The sequence below is a fragment of the Salmo salar genome, chromosome ssa02 (assembly GCF_905237065.1).
Source record: "Salmo salar chromosome ssa02, Ssal_v3.1, whole genome shotgun sequence".
Taxonomy (NCBI): domain Eukaryota; kingdom Metazoa; phylum Chordata; class Actinopteri; order Salmoniformes; family Salmonidae; genus Salmo; species Salmo salar.
In genome coordinates, this window is record NC_059443.1 from 31,525,699 (window position 1) to 31,550,264 (window position 24,566).

General features: G+C 41.1%; 1 protein-coding gene across 1 annotated transcript; it reads right to left on the reverse strand.

The window, feature by feature from the left end:
- Positions 1 to 72: 72 nt before the first annotated feature.
- LOC106579937 (protein O-linked-mannose beta-1,4-N-acetylglucosaminyltransferase 2) lies at positions 73 to 23,766 on the reverse strand. The gene is made up of 2 exons (XM_014160377.2): positions 23,473 to 23,766; positions 73 to 6,682 (listed from the first exon to the last, which is right to left on the reverse strand). The coding sequence occupies exon 2, from the start codon at positions 6,606 to 6,608 to the stop codon at positions 4,833 to 4,835; it is 1,776 nt and encodes a 591-aa protein (XP_014015852.1). The 5' UTR covers positions 6,609 to 6,682; positions 23,473 to 23,766; the 3' UTR covers positions 73 to 4,832.
- Between the last annotated feature and the right edge of the window lie 800 nt (positions 23,767 to 24,566).

Consider the following 24,566-nt stretch of genomic DNA (forward strand, 5'->3'; position numbering starts at 1 on the left):
CTCAATGCTCTTACTTTTTTTTATCATTATAGTAAACATAATACATATACACTAGTTCCTGACACACTTCAGTCTTAGCAAATATAATTTATTTACTGGAGGTGGTATACACAACCTAACAAGCATAACAAAACACAGAAAATACAACATCACATTGAACTACAACAGTTCAAAATAATCTCTTGAATACAAACACTGACAGAACTGCATTTGAGAACATCTTTTTTTTAAACATTTCAAGTTGACTTTCAAACCGAAACATCTCAGTCAAAAAGGGACAAATTCCAGTTAATGTGAAATTTAGTTCATCAGTAGAATACCTCAATGGGTACAGCACAATTTGTAGGATATTCACATACTAGCCAGCCAGCACTGCATTTAAATCCCTTTATTATGACACCATTAATGTCCATTAAATTATTACACCAATAATCAACAATGCAACGCATTGCAAAGTCTATGAATTGGCACTGGTGATCTGTGTGTCACTAGTGCTGTTTTAGGGGAAGAGAGAAACCCAATCCAATGCTATTGATTCAAAGATTCCTGTCACCACTCTCAGTTGCCTCAAAAACCGTCAAACTAGTTTCAAACCTGTGCCCTCTGCTGAAAACTCAACCTCGGGACAGAGAGATCTGGGGCCGCATGTCAAGCGCTCAGAGTAGGAGTGCTGATTTAGTACAGTTTAACCTTTTCGATCACAATACAGTGCCTTCAGAAAGTATTCACACCCCTTGACTTTTTCCACATTTTGTTGCGTTACAGCCTGAATTTAAAATGGATCCAATTTAGATTTTTTTTTCACTGGCCTACACACAATACACCATAATGTCAAAGTGTAATGATGATTTCCCAAAACATTCTAAATTATACTGAACAAAAACATAAATGCAACATGTAAGGTGTTGGTCCCATGTTTCATGAGCTGAAATAAGATCCCAGAGCTGTTCCATACGCACAAAAAGCTTGTTTCAAGTTGAGGAAGCATGCAATTAGCATTCTGACTGCAGGAATGTCCACCAGAGCTGTTGCCAGAGAATTGAATGTTAATTTCTCTACCATAAGCCACCTCCAACAGTTTTAGACCAGACCATATGTAACCATGCCAGCCCAGGATCTCCACATCCGGCTTCTTCACCTGCGGGATTGTCTGAGACCAGCCACCCGGAAAGCTGATAAAACTGAGGAGTATTTCTGTCTGTAATAAAGCCCTTTTGTGGGGAAAAACTCATTCTGATTGGCTGAGCCTGGCTCCCCAGTGGGTGGGCCTGGCTCCCAAGTGGGTGGGTCTATGCTGTCCCAGGCCCACCCATGGCTGCGCCCCTGGCCAGTCATGTGAAATCTACAGATTAGGGCCTAATGAATTTAAATTGAGTCATTTCCTTAGAACTGTAAGTCAGTTAAATTGTTCATTGTTGCATTTATATTTTTGTTCAGTATAATTAAAAATGAAAAGCTGAAATGTCTTGAGTCAATAAGTATTCAACCCCTTTGTTATGGCAAGCCTAAATAAGTAAAAAATATATATATATAAAATAAACAGACATTGAATATCCCTTTGAGCAGCTGTGAGAGGTGAAAACTGAGGATGGATCAACAACATTGTAGTTACTCCACATTACTAACCTAATTGACAGGGTGAAAAGAAGGAAGCCTGTACATAATTAAAATATTCCAAAACATGCATTATGTTTGCAACAAGGCAGTAAAGTAATACTGAAAAAAATGTGGCAAAGCAATTCACTTTTTGTCCTAAATACAAAGTGTTGTATTGGTGTGGCAAACAAATATAACACATTACTGAGTACCACTCTCACTTTTTCAGGCATAGAAGTTGCTGCATAATATTATGGGCACACTTGTAATCGCTAAAGACTGGGGACGTTTTCAGGATAAAATAGAAATGGAATGGAGCTAAGCACAGGCAAAATCCTAGAGTAAAACCTGGTTCAGTCTGCTTTCCACTAGATACTGGGAGATGAATTCACATTTCAGCAGGACAAAAACCTAAAACACAAGGCCAAATCTACACTGGAGTTGTTTACCAAGAAGACAGTGAATGTTCCTGAGTGGCAGAGTTAAAGTTTTGACTTAAATCTGCTTGAAAATCTATGGCAAGACCCGAAAACAATGATCAACAAACAATTTGACAGAGCTTGAAGAACTTTGAAAAGAATAAGGGGCAAATGTTGCACAATTCAGGTGTGAAAAGCTGTTAGAGACTTGCCCAGAAATACATGTATTGACTAAGTGGGTTGAATACTTATGTAATAAAGATATACTGTATTAGTGTCATTTTTCTTCCACTTTGACATTAGATTATTTGTAGATGGATTTAATTGTACGGTTTTTTCCAACGATTTTAATCCCACTTTGTAACAACAAAATTTTGAAAAAGTCAAAGGGTGTTAATACTTTCTGAAGGCAATGTATATATGCTTAGTAGGACAGGAGGGCTGCAGCTGATCCTACATCAGCACTCTTACTCTGGGGGCTTGGCACATACTGGGAAGCTAGTCATTACTTTAGTTTTGCACACCACAAGGCAATGAAATGTAACAGGCAGCATTGCACACCATCATGTAGACTTGGGCTGAGTCCCAAAATGGCACCCTATTCCCTATAGAGCACAACTTTTAGGCTTTGGTGACCTTTATAGCTCTTGGTCAAAAGTAGTACACTATAAAGGGAAGAGGGTGCCATTTTGGATACAACCACTGAATCACGCATGGTTAGCAGCACTGATGAGCCATAGAATGGGCTATTCCTCCAGTTTGATTCAGGGCATAGTAGCCATTACCAAAGCATCACAGGCTAATTATTTCACAAGTTTATGCATGCATATAACCTGCGCTAAATTTCTATGATCACAATCAGAAATGGTACCCATTAATAGTAAGTAAGGAATTCTGATCATTTTCTGCAATTGTGTGGACTGAATAAAAATAAAAAAAATAGGACAATTGAACTCAGAATTGCTGTAATGGGGACACTGAAGTAACATTAACCTTTTTGTATTTATCTTTTGACACACAGGGCAATGACAAAGAAACTGATTAAAGAAGCTCCAGTTTTTCTGAAATAAATAGAACTAACCCTCGCATATCTAGCAACTGCACCGCATAGCAACAGAACCTTTCACATAAATACATGATAATAGATTCTCTTTATTTTCATTTAGAGGAACTCTGTTCTTAAAATACTGCTAAATTTTAAGGAATGCATGCATGCTTTAGTCAGCATCTTTAGAAAACTGCCAACATATTTTCCTGGACACACTCTGAAAGTTTTTATCTGCCTTGAATTAATATCTCAAATAATCTAGAAGAGGAATAATTTATTATCCATGGGCCACAATAGTTCAAAAAGGTAACTGGCAAATATTAAAGCCTCAATGAAGCACAAGATAATTCAATTACAACTAATAACACATACTTATTGGTACTGTAGACTGGTAACCACATTTTCAAATTCACTTTGGTTTCTCTTAAAAGGGATACTTCGGGATTTTGGCAATGAGGCCCTTTATCTACTTCCCCAGGGTCAGATGGACTCATGGACACTCTTTTTATGTTTCTGATTGCGGTTTGAAGAAAGTCGCTAATTAGCGCTAGCATACATGCTAACTGGCGTTAGCGAAATGACTGGAAGTGTATGGGTATCTGCAGCTAGCAGGCCTGGGCAAGTCCAGTCCTCTGGGGCCTGATTGGTGTCACACTTTTGCCCCAGCTAACACACCTGACTCCAATAATCAACTAATCATGAGCTTCAGTTAAACATGTAATTTGTTTAAATCAGGTGTGTTTGCTAGGGATGGGGGAAAAGTGTCACACCAATTAGGCCCCCGAGGACTGGAATTGGCTAGGCCTGAAGCAGATACTCAGCTAGCAGATACCCATAGACTTCCAGTCATTGTGCTAATGCTAGTTAGAAGTAGTTTCGCGAGCCAATCCTAACAGCCTTCATACTGCACGCAGAGGCATAAATAGGGTACCCACGAGGTCATCTGACTCTGGGTAAGTAGAAAATTGCCAGAATCTTACAGTATCCCTTTAAGGTTTTGGCAACGTTCTGCAAACAATTACGTAAATTGCCAATTAGAAAGGCAACATGACAAAGCTACAACTTTGTGCAGGAGGGTAGGCTAAGCCACAAAGTTGTGATTTATCAGATAACAGTATAACAAATCACAAACCAATCAAATCTGGGCTTTGCTGAAAACCTACATTACATACTCAAATAAGTACAGATATAGATAGGTTCAGTGTTTAAGCCTAATCAAAAATGTTTTTGCTCATAAATAAGTATATTAAAGAAATTCCTATATCTCAAAAAGACACGTTGTATAGTACTTTCTGCCTAAGGTACAGACAATGCATCCTTAAATAGTGACTCGTGTTCCTGCGTCCCATGCTAAATGCCATTGAATTTCCATTGCATTTCACTCTCTGTGTGAGGACATGGTTGTCTCAAACAGCACAGTCTCTCATCCTAGATACAGATTATATCATATCAACTATCCTCAATCACAGATTTTCATATTAAAGAGATTGAACGGGATCTTAAGCACTTACAAATTCGTAACATATCACACGAATTGTAGGAAACATACATTTTTTGTGCAGGACGTAACATATCGTACGAAATGGATGACATCGTATACAACTGTGCACAATTTTCTGGGACCCATTTTGGCTCGGGAGCGCTACTTTCAAAACTACTGGCTGAAATTATACAGAACCTTTCTAGCATCACCTTCAATAATCCACAGTCCCAATATCTGATCATCTGGAACAAGCAGTCAAACTTGAAACTGTATATATCAACACAAATTATGTCCTGCACATGAGTACATCGGCAAAGGGCCCCAGGAGGTTTTTATTAAAGATGCAGCGCACCCACACCAGGTACGTCGTAAAGGGTTTGATGTTTTCAGAGAAGGTATAGTTCTGGTGGGGGAGAATATAAGGCATGTACGTGTTCTCTCCTTGCTCCTGGATCCACACTTCGTACTTCACTTCTCTCACCTTCAGATACTTTAGGTTCCAGGGGATTTGCCAGGATACAGTCAGCTTGGCCTCGTTGGTGGCCTGGACCGACGTCTGGCACTGGGGCTCTCTGACCCGGCCCGGGTGGACCGTGCTGGCAGGCTTGGCCTTCTTCAGGTTGGGCCTGGTTTTCACGATCGCTCTGATAGCCTCTAGTAAAGAAGGGATGTCCACTATGGTGTCCTGGTAAATACGATAGAGCCACTCAGGGTTGCGGCAGCACAGGTGTCTGGGTACTTCCTTACTGGCCAGGATGTGATCCTGCTCTTCCTTATCCAGGTGGGCTATACCTCCCTGCTCCCAGGGCCTCTCTGGGTAGGCCACAGAGTTCTCCTCCACCATGTTCCTCCAGGCCACATACTGCAGGTCCATGCCTGGTAGAGAGGTCAGGGTTTTGTAAGGGGTGTACTGCTCTGGGTTGACCGCATAGGGGAAGAGCTCCACTACGACGGCCCCCCGGGGGAGGAAGAGAGAGGAGACCAGCTGTGCCCCGTGCATGCTGACCAATATGGAGGCCCCGCTGATGACCTTGACGATTCTGGGGAAGTTCTGCTCCTCCAGAGACACCGTCACAGCTCTCATCTGGAACTCCTGCACTAACGCCAGGATCAGCTCCGCTTCGTTCAGGATGAGTCTGTTGATGGAGCGACTGAACACTACGAAGTACTCGTCCTTTTCCTCCGCCGCGCTCTCCTCTCCTCCTCGCGTGGTGATATTGAGCTTCTCCATCAGCGATGAGGCAAACTGCCGGATCTCGTTCCCAGAGACCAGGATGTTGGCTTTGGGGCCCTGTGGCTGGACAAAGCCGTATTGGTACCATGTGGTCATCTTGGACAAGCCCACGTAGGACTTAGTGAAGCACATAAGTTTGCCAAAGTTCCTCAGCTGCTCTTTGAGAAGTGGCTGCTTGCTGCTGAGCAGGCGGTAGAGGTCAAAGTGTGCTCCCTCACCCCAGCCCTCCATGAAGACCAAGCGGGCCTCATCGTCCAGGTCCGAGTACTGCCGCATGGTGTAGAAGATGGGCAGCAGGTCATCGTGGAACACGTGCATCAGGTTATCCGGATTGAACCGGTTGAGGATGAGGGTGACGTCAGGGACGAACACAGGCTTGGGCATGAACTTGAGGGCAGCTGCGGGCAGCTCCAGGAAGTTGAAGTACTGGGTGTTGTGATCCTCCACAGAGGACAGGTCCAGCAGGGCCGGCTGGAAGCGCCGGGGCCCCAGGTTGGGCAACATGAAGGAGGAGTTGCTGTGGAAGAAGACAAACTCTTCGGCCTCGGTGCAGTAGCACAGGTAGTCGAAGCGACAGATGCGATCAGTGTGCATCTTGCCGGTGCAGACCATGCGGGTGCCATGCTCCTGGAGGGCCAGCAGAGCGGCGTGGTAGTCTATCCGGGCCTGGGACAACTCCTGGGACTGGCGGGTCAGCTGCAGCTCCTCCTCCAGTACTGCAGTGTGCTCACTCAGCCTCACATACTTCCAGAGCAGTGCTGCCACCACCGACACCAGCAGGCCATTCAGAATGGCCGCCACGTTCATCCTGCAGCTCGCCGCACGCATCACAGCTCCACGTCCAATCTGATCTCTGATCTCACACGCATGCTCCGCCTCCCGCTAGCCAGGCGCCGATACACCTGGAGAGGAGAGAGAGAGAGAGAGAGAGCGAGAGAGAGGGGGTGGGGGGAGAGAGATTCTTTTTAGCATATTACTGATATCATGTTTCCAACTGAACATACTATATTTCAGACTTAGTAATCATAGAAATAATATCAAACAATGCGTAAGCCTATTATTTACAGTGCTATTGATGAAGGTCTACATACCGGTAGAACAATTTCAAATTTAGGGATCAAAGCATGGCTCAAAGTCCCTTCCCTTGGAGAACCCTTTATTTGCGTCCCAAATAAAGGGATACTCCGGGATTTTGGCAATGAAGCCCTTTACCTACTTCCCTAGAGTCAAATGAACTCGTGGATACCATTTTCATGTCTCTGCGTGCAGTTGGAAGGTAGTTTCTCACTAGCTTTAGCTCAATTGCTAACTACCATTAAGGCAATGACTAGAAGTCAATGGGAATAGCTAACAACTCTAGTTAACAGTGGCTTCGTCTAACTTCCTTCATACTGGACGCAGAGACATACAAATGGTATCCACAAGTTCATCGGACTCTGGGGAAGTAGATAAAGGGCCTCATTGCCAAAATCTCATAGTATTCCTTTTAAGTGCACTACTTTTGACCAGGACCCATATGGCTCTGATCAAAAGTAGTGCACTGTATAGGCTAGGGAAAAGCATGCCATTTGGGAGGTATCCTTTGTTTACCTTGGTGGATAAGCACAGACATTTCTAGAACCTCAAATCACATTCCCCTCCTGGTTATGTCTTGATGAATGACATTGTGAGGAGAGAAAGGGGAAAAGAAAAGTTCCTCTTAAAACTACACTAATCTGCATATTGAGAGAACAAGTGACTCGTGGTGAGACAGACTATTTGCGTCCCAAATGCTATTCCCTATATAGTGCACTACTTTTGATCACTCCAGGACTCATAATGCACTACTTTTTACTGCAGCCCTATCTTGGGAATACAGTGCCATTTGGGATGCAGCCACTAATTTAGATCCCAAGCAGCTGCTTCCAGACTGTGGGTAAATACTCATCTAAAGGTTGACTGCTACAAGAACAAATGTTTCTATAGGCTAGCCTCTGCCTGGAATAATATAAATATCACTTTCCATAATAGCGGCTGAGATTAAAATAATATAATTATTCTAGTATAAAAAAGTTGAGTAAATAACATACAGGTTTGAGACAAAGAATTCATTTAAAATATGCTTTATATCACCATGATAGCTTAGCAATACTCAAAAAGAAGAGTCAAGAGAGTTAGCGTAGTCATTGGCATCTATAATATTCATCAGAATCTACGGACTATCTCCCTAACCTTCAACTTTGGGCTGCAGACACTAAATACACTCCCTTCCTCTCCCTGGAGCCAGACTGTCTGCAGTAGGCTTGGTCGGTATACTGTATATGCCGTATTCCAGAGTATTTGGTAATAGCCACGGGATGGTTTTTCCAATACCAAATACTTTTTAAGTAAATACCTGCAGTCAACTTGTGCAGTATGTTAGGAAATATAGTAGATCACGTTCTTCATTTCACCTGTCAGATTATTTTTCATTGTGAATTTTAGGCCTACCGGTAGTCCCCAGTTACGTTTGTTTACAAGCACACAACAACAAGAGATCGGAGCTTTGTGAGTCACATTGTTGTGCAGCACACGCCAGGAGATCTAGTTAAAGTATGGAATTCACAACTAAATGTTTGCCAGCTAGATATCTTATAACTACTAAAGGAAAACTCCACCCAAAAACTATATTTTGGTATTGGTTTCAATTAGTCCATTGTTGATATAGTCCCAAGTTGATAAAGTCCCAAGTTTTCAAGATATGTAACTTTCAAAATAAAGAAATCTGGCCCGTATGATGAATTTTGCATCATATGATGCTGCGTTTTGCAGAGCTAAATGCTCTGAAGTTGTGCATTTGGTTTGCTGATTTAGTACCTAGCTATCTACTAAAATGGAAGTATCAATGAACATGATTGTGGGAAATTAAAGAATGCTCAGTTTGTCAGGCGCGGCACTGGAGTAGCACGTACCGCTAGCAGCATTTTAGCCACAGACTTAAGTGCTAGCCATCTAGTCTATGTTTTATAAATGTGCAATGAGTATAAAATATGATTCTGGTTAAATTTGTAACAAAAAGGGCATTTTCATATGAAGCTTTGAAAGCCAGATCAGTGATTATTGCAAAAAGCAGGTTAAACTATTTTGATAAAATAATTAAATTATTAGTGGGTCAAAGGCTTATATTTAGCCTAGGTATAATAAAGAAATCCCTGAATTCATTAGATTATTCCTGTTTGAAATCCAGTGTATTGACCTTTAATTGTGCAACAAAGCTTATTCAGAGAAAAAGTTTCAAAAATCAAGAATCGCCCATAAACTTGAAAAAGAATCTAGATATGGTTTTTAGGCCATATCGCCCAGCCCTACCTTGCTGTCTAATATAAGTTTTGTGCGTGCAGCAAACCGTGAGTAGCATTTTTTGTTACTTTTATAAACTTTATGAGCTGTGATATCTGTCCTGCAAACAGTTTATCAGAGACTGTATAAAATGTTTGCATGCACTCATTTGCATTTAACTAGCAATCGCTATGGAATTTTCCATGTACTTGTTAGCATTGCTAACCTTGGTATGACAGAGGCTCAGTGGGGGTTGAAAATAGCGCCCCTTGTGTGCGGTGCCGGTATTTCCGAATATCCCAGGATTGCACAAGGTCGGTTTGAAGGTAGGACAATCTGAATACCACCCAAGCCTATTTTGCAGCCAAGCCTATCTATCCTTCAATCCAATGTTGAGTAAAATAATTCCAGTTTAACCCTACCTCAATGTCTCTAATGCTTTGAGCAGCAGACATGGAGCACAAGATTCTTACAGCAAAAATCATGGAAACATAATGAACGGGCATTGCCACTTCTAACACACATTTGCACAGACACACATGCACCTCTGATTTCTTAAATTTTTCCTTGGTAAAATCACTCTATCCTAAAAACTCCTGGAGAATCCTCCTTTGGTACTAGCATCCCCAGAGAGTAGCCATTCCCCCACGGTCTTCCTGTCTCTCTCTCCTCTCCAGACTGAGCTCATAAAGAACTCCAGTATCTCTGGCCTGACTCGGTCTCAGTCCCAAATGGCACCCTATTTCCTATTTGGTGCAATACTTTTGACCAGGGCCCATAGGACACAGCCAGCCTTACACTCTCCTAAAGCCCCGGACTCTCTCTCCTCTAACAGCCAGCCAAGCAAAGGGCCCTGGAGGATGAAGCCGGACTGAACAAAGACATAATGGCTCCATCTCTCCCTCCCTGCGCTCTCTTTCACTCTCTCTCTTCTGCTCTCATTCTCTCTTTCCATATCTGCTCTCATATGCTGCAATAGAGGCAGGCAAAAAAAAAGTCCTCAGGCTATTTTGACATCCAAATACATAGCCTACTACTACCACTGACATATTGTAGCCTGAGTCTTTGTGGTAATACCCTGCAGTTGTAGCTAAGTTATAGGAAAAAGATCAGTTACCCAAGAGCTTTTTCACTTGTTTTCATTACGATTTGAGATTTAGTTAACCAAAAGAGCAGGTGGGAAAAGTCTTATTGTATTTATAGACGGAGATAAGGGATACAACATAATAGCAATGCAGATGTACTGGTACTCATAATACTCATATGTGAACTGCTCTACATGTGAAGATAAACAGAGACGCCCATCGTTCTTTTGGGGCCTCCTTTTTTCTCCTCTCCCCCAAATATTTGACTTGGATCGCCATTCGCCAAGGGCACTGGCAGAGGAGACAGGTTTGGTTAACTCACCTCTGCCCACTGACCCATATTGTACTGACAGGGGGCTAAAGCCCATAATTAGATACTGCTGGTGACCTTGACAGCTGGGCCTATAGGCTTCATGACCTGGATGTCATCAGGAGGACACAGTTGTCCCAAATGGCACCATATTCCCTTTACAGTGCACTACTTTTGATGTGACCTGATCAGAAGTAGTGCACTACAAAGGAAATAGGGTGCCATTTGAAAAATAAATTACCTACAGGGTTCCTCTGAAGTTTGACCAAGCCCCCTACATGGGATTTAGGTCCAGAAATTCCTTCTAAGATTTTAAATGTACCTGTATAGGCAGATAGCACAAACCCCTCGGCTTTCCCTTTTAGCCTACCCATTTAACCATTTCCTACATGCGTTTAAGTTGGTATGCTATTCAGACAATACCACTTCATTTTACTCATTCACATTCATGAAGGATGACAAATGGGCTAATAGTGGTCAATGCATTTTTTAAAGCAGCACCCTCCAATCCATGAGGACAAGGGAAATGGTGCCAGTGGTGAGCATTAATCCTCCTCAATGCACACAGGCGGCCCACAGGGATGCGTGCAGGGCCCACTGCAATTCCACTGTGCCAAGTACGGAAGGTTTTTCCAAAGGTCAGCCTGCCTCTGTGATAAATTAGCAGGCAATTCCATGGCACCATCTTCAGCTAACACTGCACTGAGCCACTGAGGTTTCGGCTTGAGATCGAAAGTTTTTGTGAGCGAAAATGTGGATCCAAACTCCACTGCTCCGCTCCCCAGTGTTCTCCCTAAAGAGGCACCCCATGATGCTTTCCATATTAAATATCCTGTTGTGTAATAGTTTATTCCAATTCGGAATTATACAGATGTATAGAAAAGAATGGTAGGATGTATTGGGACAGGCTAGCACTATGGAAAAACAGAACACTGTCTCAATTTAAGAAGTGGATTATTAAATGATTACATAGCGTAATGGAAAGTCTCGCACAGTTTGACAATAAATCTGGACTTTCTAAGAAAAGACTCTGGCACCGTAACCAGCACACAGAAATGACAGGACAAGTTAAAAAAAAAGCTTAGCCATCCTGTTACTAGGAACACAGAACAAGAAAGAGATTCTAGATAAGATTTGTTGCAAAACCGTTCACTCTCATAACCATTCAGGCACAATGACTTCAATTAGCCTACATTTTGGTGCTCCAGATAATATTGCGGTACACACACTACTAAGAGACAGCCTTCAAGTCCATTATATGTAGCTAAATACATTTTCTATGTAAAGTGTTTTTTGTGAAAAACAGACAAAGTAGGCTATATCTAATCTATCTAATCTGACTAAATCAGGGGTTTTCAAACTGGGGTCAGCAAAATATGTTTTGTTAATGGTGGGAGGGTCTTTTGGGGGATTTTGTGTGAAAAAGTATTTTATTAAATATTACTAGCTGCAACAGAATACCACCATGGCAGGGTTTCCGTTAGGAGAATATGGCACCTGACATTTTGACCGGCTGCATTTAAAATCAGGGTGTACACCCATAATGCTGAGAATGACAGATTACATTTAGATTATGGTAATTCATATTAAGAGAACATGCAAGTCGAGGATGCAGCGATGTGCAGTGCTTCTTACCTAATTCTGTTGCGCACTTTGAAGATGTTAGAAGAACTGTTCAGAGCTGAAATAAATATGAAGCATGCCAGTCTCTCTTGGCTAGGAGAGATGAGACTGACTGCATCACTTATTTTTATAAGAAACATTGTGTTGAAAATCCCCAAATGGTTGCATAGTCAACTTACACACAGCTCTGACACACACTTATCCCACCAGACATGCCACCAGGGGTCTTTTCACAGTCCCCAAATCCAGAACAAATTCAAGAAAGCGTACAGAATGACTCCAACGAGTTTTAATGACTCCAACCTAAGTGTATGTAAACTTCCGACTTCAACTGTATATAGGTTTTCAAAATGCAGTCTTCAGCTCATTGCAAAGTGTGTGACACGCTGATGAAGCCCGCCTTCCGTTGACTATGCATTTGCTGTTTGAGATGCTGTAGCAGCAGCTTCCACGCTGTCTGACAGATTTTCCGCTCAAAGGCTCTGTATATGTATGCTGTACGAGTGTGATAAATAAGATACAGTTGAAGTCGGAAGTTTACATAAACTTAGATTGGTGTCATTAAAACTCGTTTTTCAACCACTCCACAAATTTCTTGTTAACAAACTGTAGTTTTGGCAAGTCGGTTAGGACATCTACTTTGTGCATGACAAGTAATTTTTCCAACAATTGTTTACAGACAGATTATTGCACTGATCATTCGCTGTATCACAATTCCAGTGGGTCAGAAGTTCACATACACTAAGTTGACTGTGCCTTTAAACAGCTTGGAAATTTCCAGAAAATGATGTCATGGCTTTAGAAGCTTCTGATAGGCTAATTGACATCATTTGAGTCAATTGGAGGTATACCTGTGGATGTATTTCAAGGCCTACCTTCAAACTCAGTGCCTCTTTGCTTGACATCATGGGAAAATCAAAAGGAATCAGCCAATACCTCAGAAAGATAATTGTAGACCTCCACAAGTCTGGTTCATCCTTGGGAGCAATTTCCAAACGCCTGAAGGTACCACGTTTATCTGTACAAACAATAGTATGCAAGTATAAACACCATGGGACCAAGCAGCCGTCATACCGCTCAGGAAGGAGACGCGTTCTGTCTCCTAGAGATGAGCGTACTTCGGTACAAAAAGTGCAAATCAATCCCAGAACAACATCAAAGGACCTTGTGAAGATGCTGGAGGAAACGGGTACAAAAGTATCTATATCCACAGTAAAACGAGTCCTATATCGACATAACCTGAAAGGCCGCTCAGCAAGGAAGAAGCCACTGCTCCAAAACCGCCATAAAAAAGCCAGACTACGGTTTGCAACTGCACATGGGGACAAAGATCATACTTTTTGGAGAAATGTCCTCTGGTCTGATGAAACAAAAATAGAACTGTTTGGCCATAATGACCATCATTATGTTTGGAGGAAAAAGGGGGAGGTTTGCAAGCCGAAGAACACCATCCCAACCGTGAAGCACAGGGGTGGCAGCATCATGTTGTGGGGGTGCTTTGCTGCAGGAGGGGACTGGTGCACTTCACAAAATAGATAGCCTCATGAAGCTATCTTTGGGGCTACAGGTTAGCAATGAACCCCGAGTCGGGATTGCTAACAAGGCTGGAAATTCAAAACATCAAAAATCTAATAATTTCAATTTCTCAAACAATCAACTATTTTACACAATTTAAAAGATAAACATCTCCTTAATCTAACCACATTGTTCGATTTTCAAAGAGGCTTTACGGCAAAAGCATAAAGTTAGATTATGTTAGGACAGTACATAGCCACAAAAGTACAAACATCCATTTTCAATTCAAGGTCAGGCGTCACCAAAAGCAGAAACCAGCTAGAATTATGTACTAACCTTTGTCAATCTCCATCAGATGACACTCCTAGGACATTATGTTATACAATACATGCATTTTTTGTTCCATCAAGTTCATATTTATATCCAAAAACAGCATTTTACAGTAGCGTGAAATTCAGATTTTTTCTTCTCTGAAATGCTTCCGGTGAACATAACAAAATTACTATTCGAAAACATTGGTAAATTATAATATTGTCATTCAAAGAATAATATATTATCATCTCGTAATTGCTAGCGAATGGCCAGATCTCAAAATAACTTTACTGGGAAATCACATTTTGCAATAAACGGGGTGCTATGCTAAGAACAATAAGCTATGCTATACAGTTAGCATCATCTAAAATCGATAATAACATTGTAAATATCCCCTTACCTTTGATTATCTCCATCAGAAGGCAGGCATCCCAGGTCCGGAAGGCATCCCAGGTCCGGAACAAATGTGGTTTCTTTTGACAAAGTTCATAATTTATGTCCAAATAACACCAAGTACTTAGCGTTCATTATGCTCCCACAAAACGTGGTGGGGGGAGTGTAAAATCACACCGAAAAGCTAAAAAAACCTAGTAAATAATCTATTTACGTTCGTTCAAACATGTCAAATGTTGTTTAGCATTAATCTTTTGGTCCATTTTTAACGTTAAACATCAGTAATATTTTCACACAACCTATCCTATGTCTAGATAAACAATGATGACAAACTCACGCTTCTCAGATTTATGCGCAGGCGCAAAAAAATGAAGTGATGACATGTCAACTTCCTTGGATTCTAATTTGCTCTCTGTTTATCATAGACGCTTCAAACAACTTTATAAAGATCGTTGACATCTAGTGGAAGCCGTAGGTGTTGCGAAATGAATCCTTTCTCACTATGGTATCTATAAAACAATGACACTAAATAGTACAGTCACAAAATGCACATTTTTTTGGGATCTATTTTTCACAGGTTTTTGCCTGCAATATGAGTTTTGTTATACTTACAGACACCATTCAAACTGTTTTAGAAAATTCAGAGTGTTTTCTATTCGAATGTGTTAATAATATGCATATCCTAGCTTCTGAGTTGGTGTAGGAGGCAGTTAAAAATGGGCACATATTTTTTTCAAAATGTCTCAATACTGCCCCCGAGCCCCAACAGGTTAAAGCTTGGTCGCAAATGGGTCTTCCAAATAGACAATGACCCGAAGCATACTTCCAAAGTTGTGGCAAAATGGCTTAAGGACAACAAAGTCAAGGTATTGGAGTGGCCATCACAAAGCTCTGACCTCAATCCTATAGAACATTTGTGGGAAGAACTGAAAAAGCACGTGTGAGCAAGGAGGCCTACAAACCTGACTCAGTTACACAAGCTCTGTCAGGAGGAATGGGCCAAAATTCACCCAACTTATTGTGGGAAGCTTGTGGAAGGCTACCCGAAACGTTTGGCACAGTCAAACAGTTTAAAGGCAATGCTACCAAATACTAATTGAGTTTATGTAAACTTCTAAACCACTGGGAATGTGATGAAAGAAGTAAAGCTGAAATAAATAATTCTCTCTACTATTATTCTGACATTTCACATTCTTAAAATAAAAAGTGGTGATCCTAACTGACCTAAGACAGGGAATTTTTACTAGCATTAAATGTCAGGAATTGTGAAAAACCGAGTTTAAATGTATTTGGCTAAGGTGTATGTAAACTCCCTAACCCTAACTGTACATAATGAATATACTGTAAACACGGCAATTTAATTCCACTAAATTATGCAAAATAACAGACCGATATGCATGACCAGTCAAATGTACACCGAACAAAAATGTAAATGCAACATGTACAGTGTTGGTCCCATATTTCATGACCTGAAATTAAAAAATCCCCAAAGTCTTCCATACGCACAAAAAGCTTATTTCTCTCAAAGTTTGCGCACACATTTGTTTACATCCCTGTAAGTGAGAATTTCTCCTTTGCCAAGATAATCCCTCCACCTGACAGGTGTGGCATATTAAGAATCTGATTAAACAGCATGATTACACATGTGCACCTTGTGCTGGGAACAATAAAACACCACTTTAAAATGTGTAGTTGTCACATGACACAATACCCCAGATGTCTCAAGTTGAGGGAGCGTGCAATTGACATGCTGACTGCAGGAATGTCCACCAGAGCTGTTGCCAGATAATTGAATGTTAATTTCTCTATCAAAAGCTGCCTCCAACTCCATTTTAGAGAATTTAGCAGTATGTCCTCACAACTGCAGACCACGTAACCATGCCAGCCCAGGACCTCCACATCTGGCTTCTTCACTTGCAAGATCATTTGTGCTGGGGAGTATTTCTTTCTGTAATAAAGCCCTTTTGTGGGGAAAAACTAATTCTGATTGTCTGGGCCTGGCTCCCCTGTGGGTAGGCATGGGAGGGCATAGGCCCACACACTTGGCAGCCAGGCCCAGCCAATCAGAATTAGTTTTTCCTACAAAAGGGCTTTATTACATGGCTGCAGGGCCTAATGAATTTATTTCAATTGACTGATTTTCTTATATGAACTGTAGAATCTCAGTAAAATCTTTCAAATTGTTGCATGTTGCGTTTATACTCTTGTTCAGTATATTTCCATCAACTGATATTTCCATCAATGAATAAGCTAAAAAAAACATTACTTCGCAATGGGATTCCCCCCCCCCCCCTTCTCCCAGATAATTGGCCGGCACCAATTTTAATTATCGCTTTTCTATTACTTTTATTATTTTGTATTGGCCAAAAGCCAGCTTTTACCAGTTAATCGAAACCCTGCACCGTGGTTACCATTTGTGCTTTCGGAAAGTATTCAGACCCATTGACTTTTTCCACATTTTGCTACGTTACAGCCTTATTCTAAAATGTATTAATGTTTTTCCTCATCAATCTACACACAATACCCTATAATGACAAAGCAAATGTTTGCAAATGTATATAAAAAAAAACCCACTGAAATACCTTATTTACATAAGTATTCAGACCCTTTTCTATGAGACTCGAAATTGAGCTCAGGTGCATCCTGTTTCTATTGATCATCCTTGAGATGTTTCTACAACTTGATTTGAGTCAACCTGTGGTAAATTCAATTGATTTGACAGGATTTCGAAAGTCTATATAAGGTCCCACAGTTGACAGTGCAAGTAAAAGCAAAAACCAAGAGAGCTCCGAGACAGGATTGTATCGAGGCACAGATCTGGGGAAGGGTACCAAACAACGTTTGCAGCATTGAAGGTCCCCAAGAACACAGTGCCCTCATTCTTAAATGGAAGACGTTTGGAACCACCAAGACTCTTCCTAGAGCTGGCCGAGCAATCAAGGGAGAAGGGCATTGATCAGGGAGGTCACCAAGAACCCGATGGTCACTGACAGAGCTCCAGAGTTCCTCTGTGGAGATGGGAGAACCTTCCAGAAGGACAACCAGCTCTGTAGCACTCCACCAATCAGACCTTTATGGTAGAGTGGCCAGACAGAAGCCACTCCTCAGTAAAAGACACGACAGCTCGCTTAGAGTTTGCCAAAAGGCACCTAAAGACTCTCAGACCATGAGAAAAAAGATTCTCTGGTCTGATGAAACCAAGATTGAACTCTTTGGCCTGAATGCAAAGCAACACATCTGGAGGAAACCTGGCACCATCCCTACGGTGAAGCATGGCGGTGGCAGCATCATGCTGTGGGGATGTTTTTCAGCAGCAGGGAGGTCAGGGCGTCGTGATGGCCACTCCAATACCCTGACTTTGTTGTCCTTAAGCCATTTTGCAACAACTTTGGAAGTATGCTTGGGGTCATTGTCCATTTAGAAGACCCATTTGCGACCAAGCTTTAACTTCCTGACTGGTGTCTTGAGATGTTGCTTCAATATATCCACATCATTTTCCTTCCTCATGAAGCCATCTATTTTGTGAAGTGCACCAGTCCCTCCTGCAGCAAAGCACCCCCACAACATGATGCTGCCACCTCCGTGCTTCACGGTTGGGATGGTGTTCTTCGGCTTGCAAGCCTCCCCCTTTTCCTCCAAACATAACGATGGATATTATGGCCAAACAGTTCTATTTTTGTTTCACCAGACCAGAGGACATTTCTCCAAAAAGTATGATCTTTGTCCCCATGTGCAGTTGCAAACCGTAGTCTGGCTTATTTTTGCGGTCTTGGAGCAGTGGCTTCTTCCTTGCTGAGCGGCCTTTCAGGTTATGTCAATATAGGACTCGTTTTACTGTGGATATTTCCCCCGCATCTTCACAAGGTCCTTTGCTGTTGTTCTGGGATTGATTTGCACTTTTCGTACCAAAGTACGTTCATCTCTAGGAGATGGAACGCGTCTCCTTCCTGAGCGGTATGACGGCTGCGTGGTCCCATGGTGTTTATACTTGCGTACTATTGTTTGTACAGATGAACGTGGTACCTTCAGGCGTTTGGAAATTGCTCCCAAGGATGAACCAGACTTGTGGACGTCTACAATGTTTTTTCTGAGGTCTTGGCTGATTTCTTTTGATTTTCCCATGATGTCAAGCAAAGAGGCACTGAGTTTGAAGGTAGGCCTTGAAATACATCCACAGGTACACCTCCAATTGACTCAAATTAAATTAGCCTATCAGAAGCTTCTAAAGCCATGACATCATTTTCTAGAATTTTCCAAGCTGTTTAAAGGCACAGTCAACTTAGTGTATGTACATTTCTGACCGACTTGCCAAAAGTATAGTTTGATAACAAGACATTTGTGGAGTGGTTGAAAAACGAGTTTTAATGACTCCAACCTAAGTGTATGTAAACTTCCGACTTCAAGTGTATGCATGCATACATGCATACATACACTTTTTTTTTTTTTACATACATACATACATACACACACACACACACACACACACACACACACACACACACACACACACACACACTTTTTTTATATAGATACATGCATACATACATGCATACATACATACATACATACACACTTTATTTTTTATAATACCATCTTTGAGAACTAACAAAAAAAGCTATACAGTCAAGGAGAGGAGAAACTGGGCATTCTGGGCACATGCCCATTGATTTTTTGCAGAGGAACACAGCACTAGCCATTGCAAAATGCATAGAAATGCAGGAAATTCGCTTTAAAACTGCAAAATTGTCTCAGCTCCATGAAAAACTGTGTAGAATTTCAGAAAATTAGCTTCAAAACCTCAATGTTCTGAGCTCAATGGAAATGTGTAGAATTGCAGAAAATGTGGTTTATAACAGCAATATTCTCTATGCCTCCAAGATACCTTTCTTGCTAATAGACTGTTAGTTTACATTTCCTCTCCCAATGAACTGTGGGGATGTCAAAACAACTGTCTACCAAATCGCTTCACTTTAAATGTTGATTTCTTCTACTTGCCATTTACCTGATAAGACGTGATTCGATTTTTTCCTAACATATGATGAGGGTCCCTGGTTTGCCTGGCTGGGGGTCTCTCGGCAAGGAAAGTTTGAAAACCCTGGACTAAATCATAATAAAAAAATATATATAATGTGTATTGTATAGAACTACACGTCTACTAAACAAATGATTAGGCCTAAATAGACATTGACAGCCTGTGTTGTTTGAAAACTGATGTCCTTACATAGCTTAACTTCTGTTGCTACAGGGAATAACACACTCTGAATGAAGAGTAAACAGAGCGCTTTTTGCTTGACATTTTCTGTGTGAGGAAGTAAATGTTACATTAAGAGTAAAATTATCCAATTGGAAAAAGGTCACCATAGTTCCCATCATAATCATATGCATGCATGAACTCGGGCTACAACTGGGAATGCTTCACATTTAAATTATATTTCTGTCTGGCGTAATGTTACCGCTCCAGCTCCACTTCATCAGTATTCAGCCAGTCTCCCTAGAGCTTCCACCCACCACGCTTCTCAGTCAACCAACTCACCCACATCTGCTTTCCCCTAATAGTCCCAAAATCTTTGTTATACTGAATGCTGCTTATAAATAATGAAACGGGCATTAAGAAAAGTAAATATTCCCTTAGAAGGCAGCAGGCAGGCGATACAGTAAGTAAATATGCTGCGCGTAGAAAAACTGTTAAACCAGCCAGACTGGACAACACATTTCTAGCCTGAGGTTTCACCTGACTTCGCTCTATGCTTTTACAGTAAAAACAGCTTTCTCCTTTTGTCTCTCTGAGAAGACAAAAAGCACAAAGCCTGGAGTAGTTCTGTCTTTATAGATGTCCCTGGGTGACCTAGTAATCCCAAGCCTCTTTCTCAATTGTCCTGATTCCTCAGATCCTCTCTCTTTGCCTCCTCAAAATGTACAGAAGATCCTAGGTTCCTTTGACTAATCTTCTCCTCCAATGCATGTCAAGGAGGCAAAGAGAGAGGACGTGAGGAATCAAGAAAAGACAATTGAAAAATAGCCCTTGTTTCACGGAAGCTGAAAAGGTCTTTGAAATAGTAAAGACAATTCAGCATCTGGGCAATTCCCCAGTAGAGCTCAGTAGAGTACAGCACAGCAGAGAGCATTCGAGTACAGCAAAGTACAGTAGTCAAGTAGAGTACAGTAAGTACAGTACTATAGTGTACCTAACTCTAGTGTGCTCAACTAGAGTATAGTTCAGTATTCTTTACTGAACTCTACTGTACAGTACTGCCCTGTGCTATACTTTTCTGTAAGGTACTTTGCTGTCCAAACTTCTGAACCCAACTATGGTTTGTGATTATTATGATTTCCCCATTGTGGGCAATTCAACTGCAGAAATTCCGTTAGCGATTTTTTTTATTCCGTTACCAATCAAGTTATAAATCACAATAATTCATAAACAAAATTGATATCAGTAAAATAAAAAATAAACACTGACTAATTAATAGATCTACCTTTATTTGTTACTTCTGAACTTTCATTATCCTCCCCTCCTAATGAGGGAGAGAAATTAGAAAATATCTTAAAGATATGTGGGTTTAGACTATTTCTGGTAGATGTTTTCCAAAAAAATACCCCTTTTCCATCTTTGCTTACTCCTACATTTTATGATGGAAAATGTTTAAAAATTGGATATATCCCTTAATTAATTAAAAAAAGATTTGACATACTCCTATGAACTTCACATGTTGCTGCTCATGGGTTCTTTTAGATGGAAATGACCATATCCTTTTTACATAGTCACTAATCTCTTTCATCTATACATGATCAAACCTCTGACATTTGTAGTGATGGGAGCAGGAGACAGTAGTGTTTCCAAACTGCTCCTATATGGGTTTGGTTACAAAAGGGTGAGCAGCAGTAACCAAGGAGAATGTTGTTAAGCCTCTCTCTGATGACATCACAGCAGTAGCGACTGAGCTGAGGCTGAGCAGGTCTCTCTATCAGGACTTGGCTGACAGGCCTTGCACGGCTCCCTAGTGTTTTGTATTGCCGTTTGCCTTGGAGATGATAAGCACCCTGATGATGGGGATGGGAAAAGCAGCATAGAGAGGAGCAGCCTGGAGATTCTAATGCATTTTAATAAGGCTCCCGCTCCACGATAGGCAAACAGGGCTGTTAGTATCTTACTCTGGCATTTCTACTCACTGCCTGTCGCTGGCTTGTCCCTTCAGGATCACCTTGGAGATTCCCTCCCTGCTCTGCATCCTCATCCTTTTGAAGGACAACTTGCTCACCACTCCGCTCTCACAAAGAACCACTTAATAGGCCGCTCTTCTCAGCTGCTTTATTGCCTGTGTCCTCAAGGCTCGTTTGAGGCGTCCCCGTTTGTCATTTTTATTCCTGGCCCAATTGTGGCATGTCAGGTTGGATCAAGCCCCCTAGCGCTCATGTTAGCTAGAGCTACAGCCCAATACACAACAATAGCAGCTGTACCATACTCTCCCTCTCTTTCTCTCTGCTGGGGACACACAGCCTGCCACTGTCACAAAAACTCAGATGCAGTTAAAGCCACCGTAGTCTAAGGTTTCCAATCATTTAAAATGCACCCCTTGAATTATATATTTTTTTAAATCACTTATAAACCCCTGAAATAACCTAGATTATTTTCCTTAAAGTTGAGAGTACTTGGTTTGTTTCCAGTTATTGTTGCCCCAGGGGGCCCATGAGAAATGCGGGCTGATGCATCCATTCCGCAGGTTCAGGAGAAATGTCAGACAGAAGCGAGGACAGAACATCCCCTGGAAACATTGCAGCATAGCGCATTATAATTCAGCCAAATGACAGACTCCTAAAAGGCCAGAAAATAAATGCAATACTATGAGATAGAAAAATAGAATAGTTCTCATATATAGGCCTAAAAGGAAGTGTGCATTACACAGATCTTCCTAAAAAGCAGAAGCGGTATTGTCAATAACACACCAACAAATTTGGTGATAGCAAAATAGGCTACCTTCCTAATATTCAGATACACACACACACACTTCTCTCATCAACTCCCCCAGACTTCCACTTCATCTACCTCAACTACAGGCTGCCGGCTGAGCTCCCATTCACTATAGATTACCTTCCTAACAGAAGTACCGAGGCAATGAAAATTAGGCATTCATATGTAGGACAGGTTGGCTGTTTTCATGATATGTAGGCTATAGCAGTACCCACTCATCTGAGACCAAGAGCAACAGGTGAGAGAGGTCCATATTGCAGAAGAAGTCATGATAGCCTACTTTAAAAAATGAATCATTCATAGTGTTGGCTTTGGCCTATTTGTGAAACTATTAACTTAATGTGTAATCAAACGGGGGATTCAAGTAGGTCTGGACAGGGGTGATGTTTGTAGGATGTAGTCGTTGGTATGTGCTGTATTGTTTAAGACATCAAATAAAATCTTGTAAAAATGAAGGGAAAAAAAGGTAGATTCAAAAACGAAATATGAAAACCTCAAGATAATGCTGGTTTTCAACTTTAGTTGGTGGGATTTTCATAAACGTCATCCTCAGTCAACATGGATTTGTCTGTATGCGATTTAGGAAATTCTTGAAAATGTAAAGGTTAATTACTTGCGTTTGTGAGTACCCTGGTGTAGCTAAATCTCTCCAGGATTAATGATTTGAAGGAAAAACATTCAATCCCAGACCAGAAAATATTACCTGACCAAACTGTGTTAGCAGTTACCCTTTAAGTCATCCAGAGCTGAGTTGAACACAGAACCCTCATAACGACAGGACAAACGTGTTCACTTCAGTCTTGTTTAGGCCTAGACAAAACTGTTCAAGAAGAATCGCGATTGATAACAATGTCAGGGTTCAGATTACCATAGTTGTGATTAAACACGTATAGCCTTTGTAGAAATAAGCTTGACTGATATTCATGAAGACTCCATGGGCTACTTAGAAACAGGTCCTGTTCATATTTGAAGCCATAGCGTAATTTGTCCAGGCAAACTGCTAACGTTACATTCTTGCGTTAAAATAATGTGTCATGCCATGAGCAGAATACATTGATACAGTAGCGTCAAGACAATTTGCCAATGGCCAAGGTGCTTTTGAATTCGAAACTTTGTCTTTAAACTAAGTTTTCAAACATCACATTGAAAACATGACATGCACCGATAATAAACGTCTATTATTCTTACCGGGGAGTTTCGATAAAACTGAAAAGGTATTTTCTTCACTGCAGCTGAAACGTTTCAGCTAAAGCAGCATTACTAGCTCCAGAGCATACTCTCCGCAGAAACGTTCCACAGGATTGACGTGATAGAATGAACCTCCGTAACGATATGCCTCGATGTAGGTGCAACAGTACGAAATACCAATGCATTCATTCATCAAGTTTAAGTTAACCAGTATTTTTTATGTTAGCTGTCAAAAAGGCGACTTCGATTCTACTTGCTATCCTGTCTCCACCCACTGCAAAGTCAAATCCCATATCCAAAACTCGCGAGATGTTATCGGCGCTTTCTCCACACTCCTTGATGTGACCATCATGAGAACGTAAGAGGACATAAAATGTATTTTTTTTTAATATAATTCCACATAATGTGAGGTTCAGGAATTTGCACAACGATTTGATTGTATATTTTATGGAGACCAAATTATGGAAAAGTAATAATTTTCTCTTGTATTATGTTAATCTTGCATAGACCACTAGTTACAATTCAGTCATGTGCGAACTACTTTGTTTTTCAGGACAAGCTATATACACACATATCACAAATTGCATAGAGACTGTTTATATAAGAAAACATTTGCACATACTGCATTGCTTTCCTTAGCTCCATATTACCTTTGGCATTTCATTAATCACAGTTTGCACCCTACTGACAGGGGGTTAGGGGACATTACTTTTGCATTAATCATGCTCAATCTCTAAATAAAACAGAGTGGCTGCATTTATACTCTGACACACACACACAACAAAAAATATCAAATGCAACATGTAACAATTTCAAAAATGTTACTGAGTTTTACAGTTCATATAAGGAAATCAGTCAATTGAAATAAATTAATTTGGACCTAATCTATAGATTTCACATGACTGGGAATACAGATATGCATCTGTTGGTCACAGATACCAGCGTGCCAGTGGCCATCAAAGGTGAGCATTTGCCCACTGAAGTCAGTTACGACGCCAAACTGCAGTCAGGTTAAGACCCTGGTGAGGATGATGAGCACGCAGATGAGCTTCCCTGAGACAGTTTCTGACAGTTTGTGTAGAAATTCTTTGGTT

What these genes read in the sequence shown, in the direction of transcription:
- LOC106579937 (XM_014160377.2), bottom strand. Translation starts at nt 6,608, where the DNA reads ATGCGTGCGGCGAGCTGCAGGATGAACGTGGCGGCCATTCTGAATGGC.